Source organism: Tasmannia lanceolata, unplaced genomic scaffold (genome assembly GCF_043159265.1).
Source record: "Tasmannia lanceolata isolate RefF3 unplaced genomic scaffold, GAP_Taslan_0.1 ptg000003l, whole genome shotgun sequence".
NCBI lineage: Eukaryota > Viridiplantae > Streptophyta > Magnoliopsida > Canellales > Winteraceae > Tasmannia > Tasmannia lanceolata.
In genome coordinates this window covers 23,027,833-23,053,629 of record NW_027518680.1, presented here as the reverse complement: position 1 = coordinate 23,053,629, position 25,797 = coordinate 23,027,833, and the positions used below count along the sequence as shown (strand labels likewise).

General features: G+C 38.6%; 1 protein-coding gene across 1 annotated transcript; it reads left to right on the top strand.

Annotated features, from left to right (window-relative positions):
- Positions 1-427: 427 nt before the first annotated feature.
- Positions 428-24,089, top strand: LOC143861921 (proline-rich receptor-like protein kinase PERK1). Its single transcript, XM_077372894.1, has 7 exons — positions 428-1,016; positions 1,239-1,325; positions 1,452-1,522; positions 3,343-3,422; positions 22,478-22,616; positions 22,837-22,983; positions 23,772-24,089. The coding sequence occupies exons 1-7, from the start codon at positions 563-565 to the stop codon at positions 23,817-23,819; spliced, it is 1,026 nt and encodes a 341-aa protein (XP_077229009.1). The 5' UTR covers positions 428-562; the 3' UTR covers positions 23,820-24,089.
- Positions 24,090-25,797: the final 1,708 nt, after the last annotated feature.

The window sequence follows — 25,797 nt, the reverse complement described above, 5'->3', positions numbered from 1 at the left end:
AGGTTAAGGTTTAAGGTAATGCTACCTTTGGTAGGATAAGGGAAGGCCTCAACCCAACCCAACCCAAGCTAACCCGAGTTGTACCCCTAGATAAAGCACTAGTGCAAGCCGGTGGCTAGAAGGGTAGGTTTGATTTTTCCATTTATGCTTTACTGGTGAAGGCTTCTAGATGCAAAGACTTTTCACCAGTGGTGTCTACAGTCTAGAAGGTGGGCATAAAGAGCAATCTCAAGTCGTCGTCGTTGTCAACCGGGGACCCGCGCACATCTCCCGCCAAAACTGTCTCATTTTGTCTGTAATTCATGTTGAGATTGCGTTGAATTTAGCACCGACATTTGCAATCTTTTTTTTTTTTGTTTCCTTATTTTAGGAGACTTCTCTTATGGTTGCATATAAATAGTGTTTTATTTATACTGAGTCATGGTTTCTTTTAAAAAGATAACATCCAAGGTGATGAGGTAAATGTGAACACTTTGACTTCGGAGTAAGATGGCATAAAAACACCGCATGCTACTCCCAGCCTTCTCCCATTGTTGGAGAAAGAGTTTGTTCCATCGAAACAATGCCCAATCACCGGAACAATGCCCCCCATCCCCATCCCCATGATCCTCATCCCCATCCACATCCCCATCCCCATCCTCATCCCCATGATCCTCATGCCCATCCCCATCCTCATCCCCATCATAACCAACGGCCATCAGCACCGGGGGCCAGAGTGTTCAATTACCAGGAATTAGCCACTGCGACTCATGGTTTCTCAAGCACAAACCGCCTAGGGGAAGGGGGTTTTGGGGTTGTTTATAGAGGAACCTTGGCAAATGGTTTACAAGTGGCAGTCAAACAGCTGAAACCCGGTGTAGGACACGTCGAGAGTGAGTTCCGATCAGAGGTTACGATTATTAGCCATGCGCATCACAGACATGTGGTTTCATTGGTTGGTTACTGCATCGATCAAGGACAGAGGATTCTTGTTTTTGAGTTTGTTCCTAACGGCTCACTCAGGTCCCATTTGCATGGTAAGCCTTTTATTTCGTGAGTTCTCTGAGATTCACAAGTCTATTAATGGATGCTTCATCCATTTTTTTTCTTTACACAAATAAATTCTTTCTCATCTTTGAAAAACTGATTGATCGTTGAATCAAATTCTTCCTCTTAGAGAAGTAAGACATCGTAAAACAATTCTCTGGAAACTGCTCAATAGGGTGTTCAGCTCGGATTTTGATCTTGGGTTCTTGTAGGCGGTGGGGGACAAAACATGAATTGGTCCAGAAGGGTAAGAGTTGCTGTGGGTTCTGCAGAAGGACTGGCATATTTACATGAGGAATGTAAGTTGTCCCTTTCTAGTTATTTTCCGGTATTGATCTTTCTATTTGCAGACTATAATTGAAGTTTTCTTATTGAAATGTGTCAAGGCATTGGTCCTTGTTCTGACGGATATTTTTAATTTGTAGGTCCAACAAAGATTATTCATCGTGATATCAAGCCAGACAATATTCTTCTTGATAATCACTGGGAACCAAAGGTAGGATTCACATCTCTGCTTGTCTCCTAAAAAATATGGTATTTGATTTGGCATGCTGATCTGGTTTATGATGTAAAGCAATTCGTGGATTATTGAGTTTTTCACTCACAATTGAAGCTGAATTAGAATGGACATGCAGGTAAAAATAATGCATTCTAGAGGAAATCACAAACAAGTAACATCCTGCCTTGAAATCATTTAATTTTGGTTTTGAAAAGAGCAAGTCCACAAACCAAAGTCGAATGTTCACTTCTTTCAAAAACTGAGTCCAAACTGCAACTCATTTGTCTTCAAATTTTGACAATTCCAAGCCTTATACAAGTAACAAGACATCTATTGAATAATCCTTCGGTTGTCCATCTTAGTCCATAGTTTTATTCATGATAGGAAAACCAAGCTTTGGCACAAGCCTTTTTATAAACAGAGATTAAGCAGTCCTATTACTTCTTTACACTAGGATCGAAGGAAAGTCAAGAATAGTACTTTGTGGTGCTGTATTTCAAATGGGAATTCCTTCACACTGACTCTCAAGCTGCAATCAATTCCTTCAACTTAAGAGGCCATGAAGCTTGGCTCTAACTACATGCAATTATGAATGCATAGTTTCTTAAAGACTGAAGGCCTACCTCTTGCAAAAGCTTCTGAATCAGTAGGCTTTCAAGCCTTTGGTTCAGGGTTTCCTACAAACAGATACAGAGCAGAACCCCAGCTATTTCAATGTAATTTCCAAGCAATGTTCACACATTTCCTTCACTCGACTGAATCCAAGGACTCCATTATGAGTTGCCTGTCATATATTTCAGTTCAGCTTGAAAAGAAACATCAAATGCTAATTTCAGTAGGATTAACTAAGTGTCCTTCCAATGCATGCAAATCAGCTCAAACCTTTAATAGAACAACCATTAGCCAGTTCTATCTCTGGTCTGGACCATATTGATATCCACTACAGTCCAGGTATGGAGTACTTTCAACAATCAATACTTTTTTAGGAATTGAAAGAAAATAAATGGAGTGCTCCTTTATTTGATTGCTTCGAGGAAATCGAAGGGTAGGAAAATTTACAGAGACTTCAATTGAATATGAGTAACATTGATAAAATTGACACTGAATTCAAAGAATTCACAGATAGGGTTGAAATTCAGCAAGATAATTTCCAATCGTTGTTGGACAAAAGGAACTCACCAAATTTCTTCAAGAACAATAAAAGCCTAACATGAAGAAAGGACGGGCAAAAAGCTTCAGGCAAGAAGGAAGGATAGCTTAAGATCTCCTTTTAAGCACTCTACTCCTTTCAAAAGAGAGTCTGACCACCACAGTTAGGCATTTGGAACTCCCAAACGAAATTTCTAATCCAATTTTCCCAATTTCAAAAGTCTCCAAAAAATAGAAATGACCCCTATTTATACTAATCCTAATATGGTAAAGACAAACATAACCTTCCTAAGGCTATTTAGCACACTAACACACACACACACACACACACACACACACACACCCCTTATTACATATGAATGAAAAAAGAAATAATTCTCCCCTACAACAAATAGTGTCCACACTCTTTGGCTGGGACCCGCTCTGCGTCAGTCTACCAGATATTCACGAAATAACCGTATATTGAAATTTCTTATATTCATAAAGAAGTAGCTTTCTTTTGATTGTCAAATTGGGTTGTATAGTTCATTAAAAAAATCAAGTCATTAAAAATTACTTAAAAGTGCTTGTTGTATTGGCCATTCAATGACAAAGTAAGGGCAATTTTATAGTTTTTCATTTGCTGAGCTTTATTTCTATGGTTCCTCTAATGAACTGAAATCATGCAGATTGCTGATTTTGGCATTTCAAGGATTTTACCTAATGGAATCACCCACATTGATGGTACTCGAGCAATTGGAACTAATGGGTAAGAAACCCATTTCATTTTCATGAAAACCTTGCCCCTTTCATTTGTTATACTTTTGATTGATAAGAGGTCGTGACCCGATTGTATTGATTCATTGTTAGATTGTGTTAAAACTCAGCAGAACCTATGATGCGGGAAACTTATAGTGGCTAACAAAAAGGATTGGAAAAGTATGCCTTATGAATATTTTTGGTTTAGGAATAATGAAAATTAAACTATTGTACTGATGGAACAACAAACAAGATTCAGATAATGAATGAAGTCCGACGACAAAACTAGAATAAGAAATCTTATAATAGGTGATGTATTTAGATTCGTATAAAGAAATAGGGAAGATTTCACCATTCAAAAAAATAGTGGTAATATTAATGAAACAGAACAGCTTAAATGACTAGGAAGACTTTAGGCTGCAAAAGTACAGGTAGGATTCATGAAAAAGAACTAGGAACGAACAGAATTCAGAGTACACATTGGAGCAACAAATCGAGAATCACATATTGAGAATTTTCTAGACATAGAAATCAAGATTCAGTCATTGATGCAGTCGTATCTTTGTTTTTTTTTAGCAATTTTAAACCGAAAAGCCAGCACAAGGGAAAATTAGGAGACCATGATTTTTTCCTGGTGGTTATCCATATCGTAAGAGCAACTTAGTTATGGTAATATAATAGATATTTTAGGAGTTTCGTATTTGTTATTTCATATATTTTAGAGTCCTTTGGTTAAGTGTCATAATATTTTAGAAAGTCTTTTTTTAATAGGATTCTTTAAGAGTCAATATTTTAGAAAGTACGTTTTATTAGGTTTCTTTAAGAAACTTTCCTTTATAGTTAGGATGCCTACATGTAATGTGACTCTTACCTTCATAAAAGGATTACGAGGACGTGACGTGGGGAAATTAATTGAATTTTTGATGACGCGTTTTGCCACATTGTGTTATTTTCTCTTCTAGTGACGGTTTCACAAAATGAACCGTATATTAGAGTTGTGGTTGTTGGATTCTTCGATTGCAATTCTTCTTCCTTCCGCTCCCACTAATTTGGTATCATGGCTCGTTGGCGTGATCGAAGTATCCTTGTGGAGGCTCCTCATCATGATCATCAAATCGATGAAGTCAAACACTTAAGGGGGCAAGTCCAACTAGGGGTGCAACTTGGGTCGGGATGTGGCCAACTCGAACCCAACTTGAGGATCCATTTCTTCAACCCGAACCCAACCCGACCCGAACCTCAACCCGAAGATGCCCAACCCACACGGCTTTTTTTATGAACCTGAACCCAACCCGAACCCAACCCGAGTTCAAGGAAAAAAACCCCGACTACTTCTGCTTGACATGGTTCACTGTTCCCACTGTAAAGCAGCGAAGAATATTGCAGAAGAAATATTGAAACACCTTTTGGTTGAAGTTCCATATAGGTCAAGAAAGAAGAAGAAGATGAATCTAGCGATGGAGATGAAAGTGTCTCAATAACAGAAGGATATTAATGTCAAAGAGAAAAGACTAGTCGCTTTTCTCAAAAGGCAAGAGTAATTAATGCAAGCACGCTTCCATCAAAAAAGCAAGTTCTCTCGAAAAAGCAAGAAATTATTAATTGAAAAAATAATAAACTATTAGATGGTAGTCAATGTGCCTACGCATTCTTAGATTTCTTACTCAAAAAGATTGATTTTGCCTTGGGTTTTGCAATCTGTGCTTTCTTGCTAAAACAGTACAATAAAAATAGCATTCTTAGCTTTCTAACTGAAGACTTGGTACTAAAATACTGATTTTAACTCGGGTTATGAATCTAGTCGGGTTGCAGATGCATCAACCCTAACCCGACGCAAAATTTTTTTGAGTTCCTTTTATCCAACTCGAACCCAACCCAACCCGAGCAAAGCCCAACCTAACCCGAGAAAAATCGGGTTGAACCTGTCGGGTTCAGGTTGAGCCCGACCCAGGTTGCACCCCTAAGTTCAACAAGTTACGGAACGTGTAGTGCATTTTTAAAACTCGAAGAGGCCATGTCAATTATCTCACCTCGGAAGATGTTAACCCTTATTATCATCGTGCTCCGTAGGGTGGGCCGAGTGATAGGGGACTTCAAGATCGATTCGGTTCTCATCAGCCCTACCGTGATATTAATATGTGCTTTAAGTGTTTGGGTATCAGTCATGTAGTGGAAGAGTGCCAAAATCAATGATACGTAATTTTGGTTGAAGAATTTGAGGACTTGGTCGAATCGAAGGTTCTAAATGAACAACCGTGTTATGACGACTACAATAATGATGAGGGTGACAAGATCACTTGGAATGATCGTGGTGAGGCGTTGCTTACTCGGCATACTACGAATAATCTTATCATTGATAGTGGGAGTTGCGATGATGTGGTGACACAAGAGATGGTTGTTGTGTGCTAGAAACCACGAATAAAGAAGCAAAAGAAATTGGATCGACGGCATGGAGGTATAAGTAGAGGATAAATGGCGAAATACTAATTTTATTTGTTTGTCAATTTTTGTCGATCATTTTTATTAGATCATACATTGAATCCTATAATGGAGGTTTATGAATTCGATATGGATCAAGGTCGAGAACAATTATCTTTTTGTCTTAGAGATTATGTAGAAGAGTTTGATTCTCTGTAGTTTCAAATGATTATCGTTCTTCGATACTTCAAAATTCGGGGAAGAGTTTTTCCGAATAATGGGAAAATGATGCTGGCAAATATTAGTGAGAAAGTGCACTCTTCGAAGATTCAAATTCGAGGTCGGATTTTCTTCACCCCGAGGAGTCTGATGCAACAACATCTCTTTTTTTTTTTTTTTTTTGCAATTTGAGGCCGAAAAGTCAACACAAGGGAAAATTAAGAGATCATGATTTTTTTCCTAGCTGTTATCCCTATCATAAGAGCAAATTAGTTATGATAATCTAATAGATATTTTAGCAGTTTTATCTTTATTTTTTCATATATTTTAGTGTCCATCCTGGTTGAGAGTCATTTTAGAAACTCTATTTTTACTAGGATTCTTTAAGAGTCAGTATTTTAGAAAGTAGGTTTTAATTAGGTTTCTTTCAGAATCTTTCCTTGACAGTTAAGATGCCAATATGTAATGTGACTCTTACCGTTTTAAAAAAATTAAGTGGACATGAGGTGGGAGAATTAATTGAATTTTTGATGACACGTTTTATAGACTTTTGTTATTTTCTCTTCTAGTTATGGTTTCACAAAAAGAACAATATATTAGAGTTGTGGTTATTGGATTGTGTTCTTCGATTGCAATTCTTCTACCTTCCTCTCGCACTAGTCATTCATATGAAAGTCCTTCAATTAGATCAATATCAAGAGACTTTGCTTGTCAAAGAGATTTTAAAACTAGCAGGACTAATTCCATCTTGAAATAATTTTAGATTCTAGAAAACTACATTTAGTTTCAAGAAACAGTAACAGATGGAAAAAGGAATTGAGTATGAATATCGATAAAATGTGTTTAGAAAACTTAAAAAATATAGTTAAGAGAATGGAAACTATGTAAAATTGGAGAGAAATCTGTATTAACTAATTTTTTTTTAAGAAATTATAGATTACTAAAGAGGTATAAGGAAATTTCACCCCCCAAACCCCACAAAGGAAATTTCACCCCACAATCTTCTTATCAAGCTGCAATTGTCTCTCTCTCTCTCTCATTAATCCACTTTCAAATGGTTTTATTCTACAGTTGGCGACGAGAGAGATTGAGAGAGAGGGGTTGAGAAAGATAGAGATCGAGATAGAGCGAGAGAGGTGGAGAGAGGAAGAGAGGCTGAATACTTTAGGAAAGATAGCAAGGATGCAAAAATCTTCGAAAATCTTCCGTGAATGTGAAAGGGAAATCCAAAACTGTGATTGAGAGAGAGAGAGAGAGAGAGAGAGAGAGAGAGAGAGAGATTACCTAAATCTTAGGGGCCGTTTAGAGACGCTGAGAAAACCTAAATCGATTCTTCAACCCGTAACAATGAGAGAGTATTGCAAAAGATCCCTGAAACTTTGGGATGCTGTGATTTGGCCTAAAAGGGGCAAAGATTTACCATAAGCTCATTTTGGCCCCCTTCATAAAGATTAGGAATTTTAAAGGGGCAAAGGGAAGTTTCGACATTTTTTTTATTTGTGAATTTGGACATTTTCAAATGCTTTTGTATGTTTCTTCGAGAATTTTCGGGGCTGGGCAGAGGGGGGGATTGATGCCCCTACCTCCATCCTTGAGTGGAGTTCAAGTTTTAGTGGGAGTCTTTAAGTTGCTTCATTTAAAGAGATGAATGGCTTTTCCAGTTAAAAAAAAAGATGTGAATGGCTTTTAAATTTTACGATATGGATCAATAATACTTTTGAGAGCTTGCAGCAGTTCTCTAGCTGTGTGGATTCATGATGTGTTGTTCTATGTGGATTCCTAGATACTCCTAAAGGTGGATTCTTTCGGTAACCCAGCCCGATTCAAAGTTTGCAAAGGTGATCAGGCCAGATTATGTTTAAGCTTCTTGCCTCTACCATCCCCTTCCCAAAGAAAATCACGCTGCAATTTTTCAATTCTTAGAGCTTCCTTCACTGGAACTTTAAACAGTGACATGAAGTAGACTGCCATATTAGCAAGGGCTACTTTAATCAGTGTGATCCAGCCACCCAACGAAATGTATATTTTCTTCTATGTTGCTAATTTTTGCTCAATTCTTTCTATAACTGGGTCCCATTGATGTGCTGAAGGAATCCCAAACCCCAGAGGCAATCCGAGGTATGTGATAGGGAATAGGCGTGCTTCACATCCTATAGACTTCGCATACTTTTGCACCACCTCCTCTTCCACATTGATTCTTGCCGGCTTGCTTTTGCCAAAGTTAATTTCAGACCTGAGCTCAGCTCAAACCATCTGAAGATGTATCTAACATAAGCCACAACTGATTCCTCATTCTCAATAAAAACCAGGGTATCATCTGCAAATTGGAGATGTGTTATTTTTCCACCATTCGATCCCGCTTTCAATCCATGTATAATACCCAGGTTCCTTGCCTTAGAGATCATCAAGCTCAAAGCTTCCACCACCATTATGAACAAGTATGGGGCTAAAGGGTCACCCTGGCGCAAGCCTCTCGAACTTCTAAAATATCCCTTTGCCGATCCATTAATTAAGATGGAGAAGTTGTTCGTAACATTTCTCCATCGAGACTCAAATCTCATTTGGCGTTGAATTTCATCTAGTACTTCCTAATCAATGTGATTGTAAGCTTTTTGATGTCGACTATGAGTATCAGACTAGCCTTTTTATCTCGATTGACAGAGTTGATGACCTCATTGGCGATCAACACTCCATCAAGAATCTGTCTTGAATCAACGAAGGCCCCTTGAAATTGTGATATGACGCTACCCATTACAGTTTTTCAACCTTCTAGCCAGAATCTTCGATACAATTTTCGCCAAGCTGTGGACAAGGCTTATCGAGCGGAAGTCTTTAATTCCAATAATATCTTCTTTCTTTGGAATGAGGGCTATAAAGGCTGAATTTGCCGCTTCACTGATGATGCCTCTATCCTAAAACTCGAAAATGAAATCCATAATATCATCTTTCATTATACTCCAGGAAGAAGGCCACAAGAAAACTAACCGGGCCTGGTGCTTTGTCTTTTTGCATCGAGAAAATTGCATTTTCACCTCTTCCGAGAAGTCCCTGTCTAACGAGGTTCTGTGGGCCGAGCTAATGGTTCAGAATTGTAAGCCTTCTCTCTTTGGGCGCCATAGGACACTCTTTGTGTACAGGTTAGTGTAGTATTGGATTATCTTTCTTTGATTTCTTCCACATTTTCCACTAAGTAATCGCCATCTTTTATACAATTGATTGTATTGGTTCTCCTTCTGATATTTGCCGTACGGTGAAAAAACTTTGAATTTTTATCGCCTTCTTTCAGCTTTCAGCCATACAGCTCTCGACTTCTGCCTCCATCTTATCTCTTCTCTTCTAAGGATTTCCTCATGCTCTTCTAATAGGCCCAAACGAACAATTTTTTCTGCATTTGTGAGGATGTCATTCTCCTCTCTTCCTTTAAGGGCCTTCAAGGTTGCCAACACTTCCTCCTTCCTTCTTTGGTTTTCTTCATCGTAAGTTTGTTGCCACTCCTTGGTCTTTATTTTAACACCTTTTAATTTTTTGCATAAGACAAATCCTTTCCAGCCTTCTACCTGGATGTCATTCCACCATGTTCTCAACTTATCCTCGAACCCCGGAGACTCACATAGGTCCAGATCGAATTTAAAGGGGCGCGGGCCTCCTGAGAAATTCGATATTTCTAGTAGAATGGGGTTATGATCGGATAATGGTTTAGGTAGGGCTCGCTGATCTATCTTTGGGATATGCTCCTCCCATTCATGCGAAATAATAATACGACCCAAGCGACTCATAGTTAATCGGGTCTGAGTGTTGGACGAAGTGAACTTCGCACCTTCCAGGTGCAGGTCAATCAGTTCATTTTCAAGGATAAGGTTTGAGAGGTTTCTCATACTAGTCGTAATTCTTCCTGTTCTGTTTTTTCATCAGGGAACCGAATTGTATTGAAATCACCCCTCACTATCCAAGCTCCTTGCCACTGACTCCGAATGAGTTGTAACTCCATCCATAGTTCTTTTCTCTCCCTCCCTAGACCTGACTGGACCATAAACCACCGTCAGCACCCACCTTTCCCCCCAAGTAGCCGAGCCGAACAAGATGGAAACTGTGAATCTGCAATGAAATAGTCTTTCTTTACAAATAAATCTTCCTTCCAGATTATTGTGATTCCCCCTCTTGTGCCCACTGCCTCTTTTGAAACCCACTCTCTATGGATTTGACCCCACAACTTGTTGATAAGATTATCTGTAACTTCCATAATTTTCGATTCCACTATTGCAATAAGCTCTAGTTTTCTTGCAAATGAAAGGAGATGCATTCTTCATAGAGATCAGGATTGATATGTTGAAAATCCGCAGATTGGACCCACGTAATGTTTGATTGTGGAAAACCCTTCCATTTCATCGAGAACTTGTGATAGCCATCATACCTTGTAGAAATGAGCAGATCATGTCGCACATCTTCAAATTTTTGTGATATATTATGTAATAGACAACCATATGCTTTGTTCACTATCACCTTCGTAAGTATAATGGCCTTGATAAATAATCAAGTCCTCTACACTGAAGACACTACTACGACCTATATCCTTAGGAAAATCTAGGACATACGCATTAGGGCTAATCTTCTTTAGGATTTTAGGAGCACATGCAGTCCTCGAGTGTAGCACATGCACTCCTAATACGCACCATCGCCATATCTCTTGCAAACTTCACGAAGTGTTTTTGTGTACCATCAAGTGTAAGATCCATTACTTATAGAAATCTTCAGCGTTCAACAACCAATGGCAAGGCTGGTTGGCAAATTTTCTCAGGCTAAAATTTATCCATGGCAGGACAGTGATTCAGGCAACTGTTAGAGGATGTAAGATGGTCGTAGGGGGACCCATGGGGCCCTTGCTACCCGTACAGAAACCAACAGCCACATGGAAATGGTTTTGTGTTCAAGGCAGGAGGATTCACATGAGGTTCTTCTCTCGGGCGGTGGAGTAAGGGGCGAGGGTCCCACGATGAGGTACCCATATAGAGGGGGTGCATGATGAGCATTTAGTGGGCTCTGCTGTTCTTGATTGTTGAGGGTGTGAGATCTTAGATCTAGTTAAGAAGAGTGGGGGGGGGGGGGGGGGGGGAGGAGGAGTAGGGGTTGTAGGTGTGAAGGGTTATTAGCTTGGCCTTTCAGGGAGTGGAGTAGTACTCTAGTGTTGCATGCTAAGGTATCCATGATCTCTTAGTCTAGAACTCTAGATGAGTAGGAAGGAGTTTTGGATTTGTTGGATGGGAGTTTGGTGGAGGGATCTTGTGAGATTTCTCTAGGGAAGGGGGATAGTCTCGCCTTGGTCGCAATGAACTCCACGAAAGCTCCAAGGTCATAGAATGATCGATAGCATGAAGTTAGAGGAATTGTAGACTCTTGTTGAATATCACATGCTAGAAATGAGTAGGGTCATGGACCTCTCTTTTTGCGGTTTGGAAAGGGAAGCCAGAGCCTTCTTCGTTTTCGTTGAGCTACGAAATTAGCGAGTTTGTCCTACGGTGAGAAGATTGAGAAGTTGTTCAAACTCTCACTTGAAGCAGGAGATGGTGAGATTGTAATTTAATGTTAACTATGAGGGGCATCTGGAAATAGGTAGGTTGAAGGAACGAGGGTAAGGGTGGACTGGCTTTCTAGTCTTGTCCTTCAAAGATTCTCAGTTGGAATATTAGGGTTCTGAGTTCTCAAACGAAATAATCCAATGTGAAGAAAGTTTCGCCGAGGAACAAACCGTGTATTTGTCCGATCTCAAAGAAATTTGCTTCTTCCCGCATTTTGGCTTATTTGTTTATGACCCATATGGGGTTCTTGTGACCTTGAATTTTGGTAAAATTCTCCTTCTTGTTGAAAATATTCGGACTTTCTTGGTGGCAACTATCCTGAGAAAGGATATCAGAGTACAAGAAGTTGGCCTTCTTAGCTGTTTATTGCCCATTTGATAGCTCCTCTGGAGTAATTTGTGACTTAATCTCTTCCATTATGACTGCTGGTAGATCCCTTGGTGTCTCAGGGTGGATTTAATACTACTCGATTCTTAGGTTAAAGAACCGGTAACACCAAGATTACTACAGACATGATTTCTTTTTGTGTTCTTTAGTATGAACGAGCTGGTTGATCGCGCTCTTTCTATCGCACAATTCCCTTGAGAATGGAACCAAAACAAGAGTAGATTAGATAGATTTCTTATTTGCTCCCAATGTAATGTCGCATTTCTTGGGATTATTCAAATCCCTCTCCCCAGACATCTTGGATCATCGACCCATGACATCTTGGGTCATCGACCCATGACATCTTGGGTCATCGACCCATTCTCTTCGATCCTTTGCTTGGGAATTTCCCCTTTCCTTTTTGAGCTTGCATGGTTGAAAGCCCCAATCTGCAAGTGAAGCCGAGAGTGGTAGTTATCCATTCATGGATCTAGTTCTTGTGAAGCTAGACTAGATTAGAAACTTTTTTCGAGGTTAAAGTTTGGTCAGGTGAAACAAAAGAAAGGTTCTGTTCTTGAGCGACTTTCTATGCTAGAGAGCATTAGTTAGGCCCGTTAGCTATCCTCGGATGAACTTCTGGACAGATCACAACTCCTTGAAGACCATAACTATGTCCTTTTACAAGAGGAACTTAAATGGAAATAAAGATCAAAATCGAAATGTTTGGCTGAGGATGTTACAAATATAGCCAACTTACACAGTATTGCTAGTGTGAGGGGATGATCAAATAGATACCTCACTCTAGACATAAGTGGATTCCATCTCTTCAAAGACTCTCTCTTTCTTCGAAGAGTTGTATTCCACGAAAAATCGCACTCCCATATCTGGAGGATATTAATTTTGACTACTTGGATGAGTTGCCCCGGATGGTTCTATGAGGACATGTCCTCTCTCTTTTCTTTGAAGAGAGATAAAGCCGTTGGCCAGATGGCTTATATAACTCTCAGGTTTTTTGAGAATTGATGAAAAGGGATATTCTCTTAGTGTTCAATTTAGTTCTATCATGCTAAAAGACTTGGGAGAAGTATGAGAGTCACATTCATTACTCGGACCCCTAAGGGTGATGCGACGGAAAAGGTTGGTGATTTGTTTAGATCAGTCTAGTGGGAGTGTAAAATTCTCACTAAAATTCTTGTGGATCGGCTTCCCAGGGTACTAAGAGGCATCATATCTACTACAAGTGCCTTCATTAAGGGCACACAGATTATCAATGGTATCTTTCTTGCCAATGAGTACATGGACTAGTGGGAGTTTGTTCTCTGTAAAATTGACATAGAAAAGGCTAATGGAAGAGTGGAATGAGATTGTCTGGAGTATCTTATTAGAACAATGGGATTCTAAGAGAGTTGGAGAGGATGGATGAAATTTTCCATCTCTAGTACGTTGATGACTTACTGATCTTCTGCTGCCCAGAGAGGTGGAAGATTAGAAACCTCAAGCCTATGATAAGATACTATGAAGCCATATTGGGGAAACAAATTAGTTTTTCAAAGTTGGTGGTCATGAGAGTTCGCATGATCACAATATCGATGAATTTTAGTGGTTTTTTATTACAAGTATGAATTAATTTGTAATACTTGGGATTCCCATTGTGTGTCGACAAATGACATCAGGATCTGGTATCCGACAATAGACGAAAACTTCTCCTTGGAAGAAAAGGTCTTTGTGTGTGTGTGTGTGTGTGTGTGTGTGTGTGTGTGACAGAATTACTCTTATCAAGGCAATGCTTGCTAATCTCACCTTCTATTACTTGTCGGTCTTTCATTGCTTTGCGTTGGTGATCAAGAGAATCGAACAACTCTACAGGAACTTTCCATGGACCAAGAATGAGTTAAATAGGAAATACCACTTAGTTCGTTGGGATGAGGCTTGCAAACCAATTAAATAAGAGAGCTTGGCTTCTAGAAGATTAAGGCTGATGAATATGGTTCTTGCTAGAAAATAGCTGTGGAAATTTTGTCAGGAGTTGGAGGATGGTGATTGAGTATAAATATCGATCCAACTTTGGGGTTTGATGTCTAAGGACAACTACAGGTTGCCAGGAGTTTCGGTCTTGCACTACATTAGAAATTTTAGGCGTCCTTTCTAGGAGGGGATTAGGTTCAGAGGTGGCAATAGAGAGAAGATCTGATTTTGGATGGATGAAGGGTGTGGATGCAGGCCTTTGAAACTTGATTTTCCCCGTCTCTTTGGGATGGCTACTGTTAAGGATATTAGTGCACTTAAATCTTTTAGCAAAATTTAAAAGAAAGTATAGTGAAATGTTAGATTTTGTAAGAATTTTTTCTACTGGGAAGTGGATCAAGGTGCCTTTCTCCTTAGTAATATCAATTCAATTTATATTAGGAGACATGGCAATCAACTCAACTGAACTCAACTAAGCCTTTGTCCCAAACCAATTTGGGTCGGCTAATTGAATCCTTTAGAAAATTTTCACGATGAAGGTGAAAGAATCTACCCGGCTGAAATTAACTAAGTCTAATCCTAATACTAGTTGGGTTCATCTACGTGGATCATTTTCTTCCGTTCTTTCCTATGCAAGGACATGTTCTCTGTTATGTACCTAGCCATCAAGTCTTTCCTCACTGTTTCTACCCAAGTTGTTTTCGGTCTGCCCCTACCTCTTTTATTCCATCAACTTGGCACGAGTCGCCTCTTCTCACTAGAGCATCCAACGGCTTACGTTGGATATGTCCAAACCATCTTAAGCAGTGCTCTCTCATGATCTTCTCCTCAATTGGTGCCACCCCCACCTTTTTATGAATGTCTTCATTTTTAATTCTATCTAACCTTGTGTGGCCACACATCCATCTAAGCATTCGCATCTCCGCTACACTCATCTTATGCACATGCTACTTCTTGATGGCCCAACATTCTGAGCCATACAGCATGGCTGGCCTCACAGTTTTCTTTTAAACTTTCCCTTCAACTTGGAAGGGATTTTATGGTCGCAGAAACTCCTAAGGCAAGCTTCCACTTCAACCAACCCGGTCTTATTCTATGGATAACATCATCTTCAATCTCTCCTTTCTTATGTAGAATTAAACCAAGATAGCGAGAGATATCCCTCTTAGGTACCTCCTTTCCAGTCATATTTACTATATCCTCGTCCCGCCTCCTTACATTACTAAATTTGCACTCCATATACTCTATCTTAGTCCTACTCAATCTAAAACCTTTGCATTCCAAAGTAGTTCTCCATAACTCTTACTTAGCATTTACTCCTACTTTGGTTTTGTCAATTAATATTATGTCACCTACAAAATACAGACACCACGGCACTTCATTCTGGATACCCTCCGGAAGTTCATCCATAACTAGCGTATAAAGATAAGGGCTTAGAACTGATCCTTGGTGCAATCTTATTGTAATCGGAAACTCACTAGATGTGCCATCCGTGGTTCTGACACTAGTTACTGCTCCATTGTACATATCCTTAATCATATCAACATATTTAGTAGGCACCTTTTTCCTTTCAAGGACCCACCACATAATACTCCTGGGAACCCTATCATACGCTTTCTCTAAATCAATGAAAACCATATGCAGTTCCTTTTTATTTTCTTTAAATCTCTCCATTAACCACCTAATCAAGAAGATAGCTTCCATAGTCGATTGTCCGGGCATGAAGCCAAATTGATTCTCTGACACCTTAGTCTCTTTTCTTAGTCTATGCTCAATTACCCTCTCCCAAAGCTTCATGGTGTGAGTCATTAGCTTAATTCCCAGGTAATTGGTGCAACTCTGAATATCCCATTTATTCTTATAAATAGGTACCAATCTACTCTTACTCCACTTATCAGGCGTCTTCTTAGTTTTCAAAATATTGTTAAATAATCTAGTTAAGAAAACCAAAGCCACATCACCCAAGCATCTCCAAGTCTCAATAGGAGAATTTGGAGATGAGATCCAACCAGAAGGTTATTTGTTTCTTCCTTCTAGTCCCAGTTACTTGGTCAGGATCACCCATCTCGTGCAAGGAAATCTTGAGTTTCCATGGCTCCATAGAGAATCATGGCCTTCTATTGGTCAATGTTTTTGGACAAGATTCTCACTATTGAACATCTTCGTCACTGACCTAAAATCATTGTCAATCACTGCTCTGGGTATTGTTGATGCTGAGTTGGTTGCCCACCTCTTGATTTATTTAAGTTGACATAACTCCATCTATGTTCTTTTTAGTGTTTGTTGGGTCACTCGAGGTCATATTACTTATCTTTTTGAGGCTTGTAATTTCACTAAGTGGTCTTCTTTTAGAGGTAGAACCCTTTGTAATCTTACTTTTGTTGCTGTAATTAGGTTCGTATTGAAGGAAAATAGTTTCTACAATGACCATGCATAGATACTATCTGACAACTACTTTCAATAGATCTTAGAATGAGGTCTTGTCGAGAAGTTGCAGGAAGGAGCACCCTAGCCCCGGGTGGGAAGCTCCAGGATTTTTATGTTGAATTTTGATGGCTCGAGCCTCGAGAGTCTGGGTTTGGCTACCATCAGAGGTATCATTAGAAGTCCCAAGAGATATATTAGGTGGGCTTTCTCGAGGACCATTGGCGAGAAACACTCTAACGAGGCGACATGCAAGATTCTCTTTCTGGTATTCACTTTTTCATCAGACCTTACTTCATCAGTTTATCATTTAGGGTGATTCCTTGAATATCATTAGATGGTTGAGAGATAGTTTTAGATATCTATCGAGATTCATAGATGTAATTGAGGAGATCTGTGTCTTGATTGAGAGTCATGATCTCAGCTAAAAGGGAAGCTTTTAGGTTTACTCATTCCGGTATTACTCGAGATGTAGTTTTTTTTTTGTTTTCGTCCTCCTTGAAGACCTTGTATTTTTCGCTCTGCCTTTTTCTATTCTATACTATTTCCTTTCAATGTTGATCAAACATTTCTGCATTATTTCTAGCTTAAGTCAATTGGTTGCCTTGACGAAATTCCTATCGCAACTACAAATGGACTCTGGCCTGTATTACGATTAATCGAACTACTGTCAACAAACTCAGTAATAGATGGAATCTAATCCCAATTACTCGCATACTCTCCAACCACGCAACACAATAGATCTCCCACACTCCTATTTATCACTTCAGTTTGCCTATCAGTTTGTGGATGAATGGCATTGAAATAATGAATCTTGGCGTTCATAATCTTGAACAAAGTCTTCCAAAAATAACTTTTGACTTTTACATCTATATGAAAAAAAAGAAGCTATAGAAAGATAATGTAGATGAATAACCTCTTTATAGAATAGCTGGGTAATATGCATAACATAAAAATATGTCTATCACAACAAGATGGAATCATGCCTCTTCAACATCTTCAGCAGTTCCAAAACAAAGACAATAAACAAGTCTTTCCACGACGTATGAGGTATCAAGAAAGGAGTATATAAATATAACCCTATGTTCTACTTCATCCCTTTTGCTAACTAACAATTATGACAGTTCTCAATATTTTAAGAAATGTCTATATTTCTTCCTTTAAAACGATATGTACAATGGATAAATTATCATGTTAGTTGTGTATATGACTCCAAGTTCATGATCATTTGCATATTCCCATTTGATCTAATCAAACTCAATGACTTTGAATGTCATGGTAGTTAAAAGTTAAGGCAGTCTATGCAAATGCATACACGAACTTGTTCTCTACTCCTTATGTGCGTCAATTCAATGTGAACTCCTGAAGATAACTATTCCTTTTGGCAAGATAAGCTCCCAATTTCTTTTGTGAGCTGAAAATGCTTTAATGTCTCATGGTTTGAATAGAGAACAACTCCTTATTGACCAAATAATGTTGCTAGTTTTGAAGAGCCTGTATGACTACATAAAACTCCAAGTCGTAAGTAGAGTATTGCTACTTGGCTTTGATCAGTTTCTCACTGTAGTAAACTACCAGATGTCCTTCTTGACTTAGTATTTGCTTCAAACATCTTTGAAATTGGGCAACTGTGGCACATTTATTTTGGTCATTTGCTCTTTGATTTCTTTAAAGGCTTTGGTAGATGATTTGGTTTGTAGAAAAAACCGAGAAATACGTAAGGAAATAAGGATCAAACACGATGTGCAGCAAAAATGTTAAGAAAGAATCCAAAGAAACACAATCACACAAGCAGGAACACAAGATTTACATGGTTCGGCATTGTGCCTACGTCCAAGGGAGAAGAGTTTCACTATTTCGGTTTAGGATTACCAATTCTTCTAGGCCAGGAAAACTCAAAGAAAACATATCTTCTTGTAAACTTAGTACATGACTTGTATATCAATGGCACTACAAAATAATTATTGAAACATCCTTTAGCGTAAAACCGAAAATTAAATTTCCCTTCTGGGGTGCTGCCTCAAAAACCGCCGCAGAGGCACACAAATATGTCCGTTATGGTACTATATAATGCCAGAATACAAGACATTTGCACAAACATGGTCCATGCAAATTGTCCTTTCTTCGTACACGCTATAATTGGAGCCATAACAATGCTGAGTAACTGCAGTTCTAAATGAACCTCATGGATTGTAGTTGGAAATGATCGGTCTAGGATAGCCTTAACTTTATCTAAATATACTTCAATAGCACGTGAAGTAACCACAAATCCAAGAGAGATAACGCTTGAAGTAGTGAATGAACACTTCTTCAAGTTGATGTTGAGCTTCTCTTGCCTTGCAACTCCCATCACTTGGTGTCCATATTCTTCCTTGCCCTTGGTATAAATAAGAATATCATCGGAATAAACAAGGAATCAACCAATGAATGAATGAAGTACATGCATTTTCATTCACATGAATGTGCTCAGAGCTTTGATAAGGGATGTGAATAGAGAGCGAGTGAGTGATATTAAAAGAGGGCAACAATGTGCTACAGCGGTACACGCACTGCGAGCTACCGCTGCACACACACTCCGCTAAGGCTGCCCAGAGCTACGGCAGCACATGCATAGGGCGACTACGGCTACAACTTAAGCCACAAGTAACAGCCGTGGTGTTATACTTTCAGTGACGCTTGCTTGCCCTATCTGCTTGAGAGTCTGCTTGCCCTTGAGAAAGTACAGTACCTAGGAGTTGCACCTATACTACTGTTCAGAACCTTTTGTTTTGTCATCGATATTTGGTTGAGCCCTCCCCAGGTCAAAGGCAGCGACCAACATACGGGATGAATGACATAACAAGTCACTCCTAAACTAACTTCATCACTAGCTTGAATTCTAATATGAAGATACCCATTCCATAGATCAATCTTAAGAGAAGGTAGTAGATCTTAAAAGCATACCCAACAAGACATCAAGGTGATGAATAGGAAATCGGTACTTTATTGTGATCCTATTAGTATTCTGACTATCAATAGACATCCTCCGTGATGCATCCTTCGTTGGTACGAGCAAAGGTTGCACTGTGCATGGACATTCTTTATCATAGAAAGCCCTTAAGATCATGGCAAAAGATTGGAAACATGTTCTATATCGTGCATTTGTGACATCTCATAATGCCACTCATTAGGCACTCGATTCTCAAATGAAACGACATCCTGCACCTCACAAGCAATGTTACCGGGGTCGCCATCCCACCTTTCAACCCGCAAACCGGGGTCGCACGATCCTAAATGGGGTTTGTTTGGAACCCGAGTTGCCAAAAATGGCGAGCCTCAAGAGAAAAAAGAGAGATGCATATACACTGAGAGAGAGAGAGAGAGAGAGAGAGAGAGAGACAGAGAGAGAGAGAGAGAGAGAGAGAGAGAGAGAGAGAGAGAGAGAAGATGGGAAGGGAACGAAAATCAACACCCTGTATGCTTTCATTTAGGATTGAGAATGCAATATGTGTTGATATTTTATTTAATGATATTTGGAGACCTTAAAATTTTATATATTTTGGGTTGGATTGGAACTAAAACTTTCTTTCTAAATAAATATTAGGGTTGCAACTTGGGTCGGTTTTTACCCGACCTGCATTGACTCGGTCCGAAAATAACCCGGGTTGGGTTTTGAAATCATGGGTTTTGGGTTGCATAGGGTTTGAGGTTGAAAAACCCAAGTCAATCTTGGGTCGGATAGGGTTTAAAGAAACAAAAACCAGAAACTCGATCCTGCTCTTATAGGTGTATTGATTATCTTAAATATCTCTTGAATAACATTGCAAATTATTTTCTAATTTATTGAAAAAATTGTTATCAATGGGCTGATGTTTGTGATGTTAAAAAAAATATTCTCTTTCTTAAATTTATGCACTTGATGATATAAATCTAGAGATTTTTAACGTGAAAATTTGTCACTTTCTAAAATCATTGAAATTATACATTATCCTATCCTAAAGAATAAAGATCCGACCTGACCCGAAACAACCCGAGAAACTATCTTGGGTAGGGTTGGATTTAGGAAACTAGGGTTTTTTCAAAGAAAAATAAAACCAACCCAGCCCGAGATAATTTCTCGGGTAGGGTAGGGTAGGGTTTTGGAAAACCTGACCCACCCGACCTGAGTTGCAACCCTAATAAATATATATGGCATACATGAGGTTTTTTATTTTTTTATAAAATGTATGTAGTATGGACTATGGAATGCAAGTATAAAGAGAGTGCATGTGGACCGGAGCACCCAAATTAGTGCTCCAAACCGTTCCACGACCCTAAATAGTGAATCAACTCACCTGCCCTCATCGTACCGCATACCGGGCTACCATCGTTTGCCGTACCCTTCCCATACCACGTACCGGAACGAACCGCGTTCCATGTAACATTCTTAGCTAGGAAGTGTCGACTTCTCTGCAACGCTAGTATCATCTATCGCTTGTGTTACCAGTATGAGTACAACATCTTGTTCTTTGCATTCATCTTCAAACTGCTTCATGATGAGTATGTTGCAAATTTTTTTTGATTCAGTATCTTTGAACTCACACATTTCTTGGTCTTTTCAACTCCCATATGCAATGCATTAAGAGTAATTGTTCTGTCGTTGAACGTGAAGTCACAACTCATAAGTATTACTCTTACCTTGAACACACAACATGATTCAGATTGATAAATACAGTCCTACAATGGAACTAGAACAAGAAATGTCATATGAAAGTGATGCAATTACTTTAGAACCAAGCTTCTTTGCTAATCGTACAAGATTTGAAAACTACTGGGATTGATTAAATCTTGAAATAAATTCAGATTCAAGGAAACCACAATTGGCTTCAAGAAACAATAACATATGAAAAAATGAATGAACCGAAGTTGAATACAGATTAAATGGGTTGAGGAAACTGAAAGAGATTAAGATAAAGGAAACAATATATATAATTAAGATAGGAGAGAAATCTGTACTAGCTGAGAAGATCTAAGAAATAATAGATTAGTAAAGAGGAATAAGGGTAGGGTTACCACAATTCACCATTGGGGGGTCCTCTAAAAATCCACCTAGAGCAACATAACAAGAATCCAAATGGATAGAGAAGGCTTGCAAGCTCTCGAAAATGTTTACAATCCATTTACGTATTATAAAGAAACTAAAACACTCCCTCTAAAACATGAATCCGATCATATTAAAACTCATGCAACTAGTGAAACTGCTATTGAAACTTAAAACTTAAATCCCATTAGGAACTGAAATCAACAATTAATTAACAACCCAAAGACAAATCTACACCTATGAAACCCATTAATTAAAAGAAAATCAACATTTTTTGATGGATAGATGGGATTGTGCCTCTAGCTCAATGGTTAAGGCTTTGGCCTTCAACCTTGAGGTCTGGGGTTCGATCCCAGCTTACCTACCAAAAACACTTTTGGTGGATAGATGTTCCCAATTATTTATTTTCATCTTCGTTTGATAGTCCTCATCACCCAGCTAGTGTGATTTTGTTTCTAATTATCTCATTTTCAATAGCAGGTCTTAATCTTGGTTGGAATGATTTCAGGAAAAAATCCAATTGCACTGGTTTATAGTTGGTCTGAGTTGAACCAGGGAGGCCTAGTTGGGGGGTTTTTGTTTCTAACTCTTGCATTTTCATAGAAGGCTTTACTCGATTGTTATCCTAGTTAGGACTCATTTCTCGTCAAGAGCTCCAATTGCATTGATATAGAGCTGGTTTGGTCACATTGGAGTAATGGACAGACCTAGTTGGTGTCATTTTTTTGTTTCTAATTCAAGTTATGTTACCTGGGGAGTCCGTTTATTGAAGCGTTTGATTGAAACTGCAAGTTATTTATTATGTTATTGAAGAGTTGGACATGGGAAAGTAAACAATTTTTATAACAGTCCATTTTTTAATTTAAATATCCATGCCTTTTGTTTTTCTCTATTAACGTGTTTATTAATGGGAGGTACTTAGATCTAGAATGTTTTTTGATCTGCAAATTCATGAAAACAGAATCATTTTCAAATATCCAATTCTTGTTTTAATCATTTATACCCTTTTCTTTTCTCTATTATTGTGTTTACTAATGACAGGTATATAGATCCCGAAATTTATTCGACCCACCAACTCAGTGAACGATCAGATGCCTACTCCTTTGGGGTCATGATTCTGGAGCTAATTACTGGACGCGGAGCTTTTATTCAGTACCCTACGGTTAGATTGGTAGACTGGGTTAGTATCTTACATCACAGATTCTCTGTTTCCTTACATGTCTTGAAGATGGAACTGCACAAATCTTCACTTACAATGCCATTCCTACACTGGAATCCTTAGATCCCAAGACATTGTAGGCCATAAAATAGCCTATTCCTACTTTTGTTTTTGTTCTGTTTCCCATTTTCTATCGGTTCTAGCATTGGAAAATTAACGGATTAGTTGTCTGCCATTACAGGCGAGACCCCTAATGAATCCTCAAAGCTACAGGCAGCTTGTCGATTCACGGTTGAATTCAAACTACGATGTCAATGAGATGACACGAATGGTTAATTGTGCAGCTGTTTGTGTGGGCCCTTCTCAATGTCGACCAAGAATGAGTAAGGTATGACACCTATCATAGCTGTGGAATAGTTGAACCTTACACTGGACTCATACGGTGGAGCCTTTATTGGTCCTGAGAGATGTAAAAAAGTTACATTTTGACACTGATTTCGATTTTCGTTTCTGACATTAGGAACACTAACTATTTTGTGTTTAGTTGTACTTGGATATTTCTTGTGTTTTACACTTGAGGTAACTATTTTATTTTTAATTGTACATGGAAATTTTTAATGTTTGTAAACATAAGCTCATAACCTCATCATAGGTTTCAATGTAAAGAAAATCCCGATTTTGCTTTTGCCGGAAGTTTCAAATTCTTAGATTTTAAAAACAGTGATTTTAAATTCCCCGAATTTAAAATATGTTGCTTGGGTGAAATTGTTGTATTTGCGTTGTTTGGATGAAATCTGCAAATTTTCTTGAAATTGTATAGGTGGTATTTGGTTGACAATGAAATGAAATTGTGGTGTACTCTCCATTGCCGTTGCTGGTTTTCTACTAGCTTACACAGCAAAATCGGTAACATTGATATAAAAAGAAAAAATCCATAACAAGAACACAACCAATGCATGCTGACTTGGCCAAGTTCCTAGCCAAGTTCCTATTTGATTAGCAAGCTTTTGAAAACTGATGTATTGAATGGCTTTAGCATGTTTGATCATTTTCTTCATTACATATGGTTGGTGTCTTGCATAAACAAAGTGGGGTAATATATTGAAATTGAAATTGCCATCTCTGCATGAAATTAATATTTTTTTTAACATCTTTCTGCAATCTGACACTGAGCAGATAGTTCGATTCCTGAAAGGGCATTTATCTCTCAACGATCTGCCCTAAGGCATTACGGGAAAATGGAGATGGAATGAGGAAAAAAGATACTCGAGTGTTTGGTAGAATTTGAGAGACTGAGAAAACTTTAGTTTGAATGATCTTGTGTGTTTGAGTGATCTTGTTTATTGTTGTGATTTGAGTAAAACCGAGTTTGAGAGACAAAATATGGTAAGCAAAAAAAAAAACTGTTGGTTAGTTTGGTTTTATTTTGGTTATGGCTGGACGGAATATTATGGATTGTATTGATTAGAATAAAAAATGGCTGGAATTGCTCGATATACTTTAGCCTTGCATGTGTATAGAGCTTTTTTGCAGGTATATGGAATGGTCACGTGCCTGGCCATGGGCTCGGTTCAGGGCATGACACCCACAGTCAATTAAATCTTCATAAAACTACTCCCAAAAGTTGGTGATGGTGTTCAACTCAACAAACTCTGACCAATAAGCTTATGCAACGTAACATATAAAATTATTTCAAAAATACTAGTTAATAGTATGAGACCACACCTACAAAAAATCACGCCCCCAATCAATCTTTATTTGTTCCTAAAAGAGATTTTCAGATAATATAATAATATCTCAGGAAATCATATGATGCTTAAAAAGAGAGGTAAATCCTTTATAAAATTGACATGGAGAAAGCTTATGACAAAATCAAATGAATTATATATTTTTTTCAATTCCTGAAAATATTTCGGATTCTAAGATCATTAGATCAAACCAAGCAAACAATGTGTCACCACAAAAGAGTACGCAATCTTCTCACCATTGATTATTTTCACCGGTTCTGAGGATTAAGACAAGGTGACCCACTATCACCATACCAGTTTATTTTGTGTACAGAACCTGTCATGGTAACATTCAAATGATCACCTGACTAAGAACTGCCCACAAATCTCTCACTTGATGTTTGCAGCCCTTTCATTCAAATGCGTTTTCTAATATTTGTATTTGAAGGTCACATATATAACTTAGAATTGATTTGCTTTTCTCGTGCACATCGGATGTCAAAGTGCTAGTAATGCAGGTAATGTAAACCCTGAAATGACCTGGAATAGTTTATAAGCATGAATCTTATTTGTTATTTTTTATTCTAAAGAAGTCATATTTGGTTCAATAAATAGCTGGGTGCATAGTGGAAATATAGACGGCTTTCTTATCTTTACCCGAGCAACCCTAAAATTATATTAATGATCAGGTAGCCAGTAAACGCCAACTCAAAAGGCTTTCATGTTGTCATTTGGAACTAGAGGCTTGCCTTGCTCAAGAGTCTATGCTCCAACATTTTGAATTACACGATGGCATGCATCAAACTCCCAACACACATTACCCAAACCATTGGCAAATTGCAAGGAAGATTCTTTGGCAGCAAATGCAATGGCAAAATGGATTGGGGCACAATTAAGTGGGTGGAAATTACTAAACTAACTAGCCAGGGTAGAATGGACATTAGAAATGGAACTCAAACGAACATAGTTTTCATTTTCAACCTTAGCTGGAGCATCCTCAACGAGGAAGATTACCTTTGGGGCCAAATAATAGGCATTCATATTTGCCAATCCTCAAGCACATGGAAATACATCCTTTCTTGCATCCTAATCATCCAATAATGCCTATCATCAGAATTGGGGATGTCAGACATATGAAGTTTTGGGATGACCTTTGGATCCCAACCATCCACCCCTTAGTAGGGGTGCAACTCGGGGCGGGTTGGGTCGCATTGAGGCCAACCTGACCCAACCCAAGGAACCCTTTTTTTCAATCCAAACCCGACCCGAGCTCAACCCGATCCACCCCAAGTTTTTAAGCTTGCAAAAAAAAAAAAACCCATAAAAAATTCCGGGTTTCACTTGGGCCGGACCTTCAACCCGAACCTGACCCAAACTCAACCCGGGTTGGGAAAACTCAACCCGAACCCGACACGACTTTTTTTGGGGTTGAACCCAACCCAGTTGTACCCCCACCCTTAGTAATACAACATTAG

Bases quoted from the DNA above. Each gene is read 5' to 3' on its own strand.
- LOC143861921 (XM_077372894.1), top strand. From the start codon at position 563: ATGCCCAATCACCGGAACAATGCCCCCCATCCCCATCCCCATGATCCT. The intron at 1,326-1,451 runs GTAAGTTGTCCC...TTTAATTTGTAG, and splicing joins GGCATATTTACATGAGGAAT to GTCCAACAAAGATTATTCAT. The intron at 22,984-23,771 runs GTATGACACCTA...GACACTGAGCAG, and splicing joins GTCGACCAAGAATGAGTAAG to ATAGTTCGATTCCTGAAAGG.